The sequence below is a fragment of the Drosophila erecta genome, unplaced genomic scaffold (assembly GCF_003286155.1).
Source record: "Drosophila erecta strain 14021-0224.00,06,07 unplaced genomic scaffold, DereRS2 tig00000126-arrow-pilon, whole genome shotgun sequence".
Lineage (NCBI taxonomy): Eukaryota > Metazoa > Arthropoda > Insecta > Diptera > Drosophilidae > Drosophila > Drosophila erecta.
This window is the reverse complement of record NW_020825209.1, coordinates 65203-70142: the sequence shown is the minus strand read 5'-3', so window position 1 is coordinate 70142 and position 4940 is coordinate 65203. Positions and strand designations below refer to the sequence as shown.

General features: G+C 52.3%; 2 protein-coding genes across 2 annotated transcripts; one reads left to right on the top strand and one right to left on the bottom strand.

Annotated features, from left to right (window-relative positions):
- The first annotated feature begins 204 nt into the window (after positions 1-204).
- Positions 205-1111, top strand: LOC6555774 (protein C19orf12 homolog). Its single transcript, XM_001982496.3, has 2 exons — positions 205-723; positions 780-1111. The coding sequence occupies exons 1-2, from the start codon at positions 522-524 to the stop codon at positions 998-1000; spliced, it is 423 nt and encodes a 140-aa protein (XP_001982532.1). The 5' UTR covers positions 205-521; the 3' UTR covers positions 1001-1111.
- LOC6555773 (vacuolar protein sorting-associated protein 18 homolog) lies at positions 1073-4459 on the bottom strand. The gene is made up of 5 exons (XM_001982495.3): positions 4097-4459; positions 3384-4042; positions 1905-3330; positions 1692-1843; positions 1073-1630 (listed from the first exon to the last, which is right to left on the bottom strand). Exons 1-5 carry the CDS (start codon positions 4383-4385, stop codon positions 1148-1150), a joined length of 3009 nt encoding a protein of 1002 aa, XP_001982531.1. The 5' UTR covers positions 4386-4459; the 3' UTR covers positions 1073-1147.
- Positions 4460-4940: the final 481 nt, after the last annotated feature.

Genomic DNA, 4940 nt, shown 5'->3' with positions numbered 1-4940 from the left:
CATAACAGTGCCATCGTTGGACACTGCGATGCGATAGTTGTAAGACTTAACCCGTTCGCTAAGGTTTCTGAATTACTAAGGTTTTATTGGCATTTCTTAAGATTTCCAGCATGTGTATAAAGGCACGTTTGCTTATCATTTATTGTAGTTCTTTGCACTTACCAATAATCCGGTTATAACCTGTAGCTCAATGCAAGAAATACACATATATCGATATAGCTGTCGATAGCAACACCGACTTTTGCGCATCTCTGATTCTGGCGCTTTCAAGTTCAATCAAGTTGCAGTTTTTTAAGTCAAATTTCAGTTGTTAATTTGTTTACTCAAGCAAGGCGCATCCCGTGAAATTGTTTATGTTGCCAAGTAATAAGTTCGAGAATCCAAGACCAACACTAAAAGCCAGGATACAAACGGTTCGGATGGCATAATCGGATACGTCATACTACCGCACGGAACAAAGTCTAAACAGGAAATACTAGCATTGCGTTGCGAAATTGTGGTCGACTCCACGTAGCCTAAAGATGCCCATAGATACGCGTGAGTTGATGGAGGCGATAGCCATCGTAGCGGACGAACACAACGTCCGCGTCGCCGTGAAGCAGTCCGGCAAGGGTGCAGCAGTCTGCGCCGCCTGCTCCTTCGTGGGCGGCATGCTCCTGGGCCCCGTGGGTCTGGCGGTGGGCGGGGCTGCCGGCGGCGTCGCCGCCTACAAGATGACAAGCGGTAAGCGGAGGTGAAGTTACCAACTCAGTCTCAGTACATTTCCACCTCCTAAACAGGCACATTCCGTCCGCTGGGCGAAGTCATCCTAAACGATCTAACGGACTCACAGCGGGAGCAGCTGGTGCAGCACGTGTCCAAGGCTGTGGCCGACATACACCCCACCGACGTAGTGATGCTGCTGCCGCTGATTGTCCAGAACGCCTCCATTCAGCAGGCTGTGCTTAATACGGTCATGTCCTTCGTGACCAACGAGCTGCGCATGCAGATTGTGGACTGACCTGCAGTGCGGGCAAGTGGGCGATGGCCAGGTAACTGTAGAATTTGGACGGCTATCTTAGTCGATACATTTGTGATCTGTGTAGGTTTATTAATAAATACTTTAAATGTACATAAATATTTGGGTGTGAACGACGGTGGGAGCGAACTACTCCCACTCGACATTCACCTGCTCCCAGTCCTCAACGAACGGCTGGTCGATAGTGTTGATAAGCAGCCCACAGAATAGGCAATCCGCAGCCAGTATGTCTTCGATCTCGGTTTTCAGTGCCGCCCTCTTACGCTGCAGCTCCATTGCCTGCTGTTTGCTTAGGGCACCCGACTGCGGTTGCGCCTGCGTTTGCACCTCTGCCTCCAGTTGCTGTTTTAGGGTGCCGAGGCGGCGACATTGCTCCTTGGTCAGCAAGGGCACAACTTGCTTCTCCAGACAATCGCTGTGGAATTTGTGGCCGCAGATGAACAGGAAAAAGGGCTTTACCAGCAGCATCATCTCGCAAATTTCACAAGTATCCTGAGAATCAACGGTGAGGCTGTGCTGGCGCAATTGCTGCAACTCGGCGGTGACGCGATCCGTCTGCTCCGTGGTCTCGACCATTTCACGCTGCAGTTCCTGGATTCGCTGATTGTAATCCTGTCGAGCAATGAAACCGATTGGTAATGTGATTACCTACATTAAACATAATTTGCCATACACTCAGAGCATCACAGATCGCCTCCTTGAAGTTGTCAATTTTCTCAAAGTCTGCAAAGAACGGCAGTAGGTCCTCGATGCGTAAGAGATCGCACTCCTTCAGAAGATTCAACGCCTTTTTGACATCGTTGGTTCCCTTTATGTCGTGATAGGCTGAAAGCAGACGAAGACCGATAAATGAACAATACGCGAGCTGAGCTCTAAGCCAACATACCTATGCGAAGCCAGAGCTTCCGCCGCATCTTGCTGTCCGCCGGCCTTGAGGCGGTTTCCTTGGCCAGCTTCATGTCGAACGTGAGGGCCAGATCCACTGCAGAGACCCACTTGCGCAACATGCATTCCAGGAACACGCGAGCTTCCTTCACGTCCAGGTCGGTGCACACTTTGAGTGCGTAATGGATGTCATAGTGGACGAGGCTGTCATCGCGGCCCTGGATCTCGAGGTACTTCATCAGAAGCTTGGGCTCATGCTCCGCGTACAAATGCAGCAGAAAATTGTGGATGGCGTCATTTGTCGTGTTCAGCTTGTAAATGGCGAACTCGAGGTATCGCTGTGTCTGCTCCCGCTGCTCGCGAGTTTCCATAATGATGAGCGTGGGGACCAGTTTCTCCACTTCCAGTCGAGATCCCTGGGCCATAAGGGCGTCAACCGTGGGCTTTGGCAGCCTAGTTATCAGTTCAGGCGCGTACTTGTAGAAGAGTTCTGGATTCCGTTGATTGATCAGCGTTTGCAGTGCCTCGGCAAAACACTCGGCCTTAAGCTGCTGTCCCACCACTTCATCATAGTCGCCGATGGCGATGGCGAATTGGGCCATGTTGCGCGGATCAGCGTGCTCGGCAATCAGCTGCTGCACAGCCTCGCGATTTTGCCGCGTGCAGGATAAGACATGGGTCTCCATCATGAACTCGTCGTACTCCGTCTGCCACGAGCTGCGCCACTCCTCGTCCTTGTCAGGCATGTTGATCTGGATGAGGTAGAGGTCAATAAGCCAGATGACCAACGCCTTGATGGTGTTCTTCCTGTCGTCGTCAACCTCTTCTGTTTCCACTGGCTTTGTGGTCATTCGGCTGAGCCGCTTCTTAACGTAGTTGATAATGGGTCGCTTGTCCGGCAGCACCATGAACTTCAAGCACACCTCCTCAAAGGACTTGTCCGTCTCAGCGTAATAATCGGCTGCCACCTGATAGGATCCGTCCGCGAATGCGGCATCCGCCCGCTGGCCGAGCACAAGCTGCAGGTGCTCGGGATCCTCGGCTGCGTGTGCCGTCGCTAGCTCGTACTGTCCCTTGTCGAGATAGATGCGCCACACGTTCCGCTCCTCGCGCGTCACCCTAAGGTTAAACACGGTTTTTACGGTATAAACGTATATCGAGCCGGTAAGCTCGTCCCGTTCGATGCCAAGCGGTTTGCCCACTCGGGCCTCGTCGAATGCTTCTTGGTAGACCTGCTCCTGGTTCAGCAGGCAGATGGCGCGTACGTGATCCGCGTATAGCAGCACGGCGTGGTACTCGGTCAGTACGAACGCTTTGGGAATGTTGAGACGGCGCTCGCCGTACGACAGATGCATTGTCTTCTCGAAGTCCAGGCTTATCAAAGTGCTTCCTATCAGGGTGGTGGCACTGTTGCCCTCGATGGATAGCTAAATTCCAAGCAGTTAGCGAAAGGCGATATGCAACAAAAGCAACTACTCACCTCCCCCACACGGATGCCCTCACCACACAGCCACGCCCACTGCTTTGGATACTTGCTGTTGGGCGGAGCGAAGAAGCGGAGCTGCGAGAAGGTCAGATCAGTCTTGCGCTCCTCGCAGTGCGGCTCCTGCACTCCGCTCACATAGCCGGCGAATATTGCCTGCAGCGAGCGCTCATCTGCCTTAAGCGTCTCCTGGAATGTGTATATGCACTCGGGACTGGTGACCACGATTATGTACCGACTGCTGTTGGGCACTCGCAGCAGCTTGAGACCCGTGATGGGGTACTTCGGACGGCCCAGACCCAGGTCATAGAGCTGCTTGCGCTGGACATGACCGTCGGCTGCGGGATTCAGCTCGGTCTCGAAGATAAGGCCCCGACTAGTGCCGAGCAGGATGGGCCCCGTGGAGGACTCGTTGCCGTGGTACGGATTGAAAGCGACGGCCGTTATCTCGTGGTCCTTGAACTTCTCGATGCGTCGCACCTTCACCTGCTGCGCCTGTGGCGACTCGAGGCAGTGGATGTACAGGAAGTCCGGAGAGACGCCAGCGGAAGCGGACTTTGGCACCAGAGCGATAATGATGTGATGCCCCGTGGGGTCCAGGAACATGCGGGTTATCTTGTACCCGGAGCCGGAGAGGTACTTCTCCAGGACCGCCTCTGCAAGGACAGAAGAAGATGAAGGAGCGGGACCAAGAGCAAACAATCACGTACCTCCCGGTGGAATCGCGCGAGGCAGGAAGAAGCGCAACAGAGTGGTCCGCTCCGGCGTGCCCAACAGGCAGACGAGCCAATTCCGCGAGACAGCAAGATGCATCAGGTCGCCGGTGCAGTTGCTGGGAACCCGGAGCACCATCTTGTGCCTGCTGAAGATTTCATCCTCCTCGTCCGTTTCGAAGGGATTGCCGGAGGCGGTGGCCACGTAGGAGTTGGCGGCGGCCCCCGCGGAATTACTCTCTATGCGGGGCAGGAACTTCGGCTGGTTGGGCATGGACTGGTCCATTCTGCTCGATTTTTCTCCGCTGTTTACAATTTGTTCAACCAATACGCCCCAATCGGAGAAGTGATGGCACTAGCAGTATCGATAGTTCGATGGCAAGCAGCAGAATGGTTATCGGCCAGCACTGGTAGGAGCGGGCATCGTTATCGACATTTAAATTTGCATTCGTTCAATTTTTGAGTGCATTGCTTGTGTTTGCAATGCTGAAAACCCAATTCCACCTCCCAAAAAGCAAGCAAATACCATTTTTTGTTTCGGTTTTTATTAATAATTAGTGTTTTCCTTGTATACATGTAATTATTTTATTTATATATATTTATGTTGGATGCGTGCCTTCCTGCCGTCGTCAAACATGTGACCACATTTAAACGGTGCCAGTGCACTTGAGCATGCAGAATGCAATCCGTCATGATAAACATCTTTTACACTTCCTCTGACTCGATTTATATATTTTATGTGTTTTTCGATCTTTACTGCATCCCCGTTTTGCCTTGCGTGAATAATGCTGACAGGGGATGTTGTTTGATTTTCAATAGGGTTAGTAATAGAAAATGTACA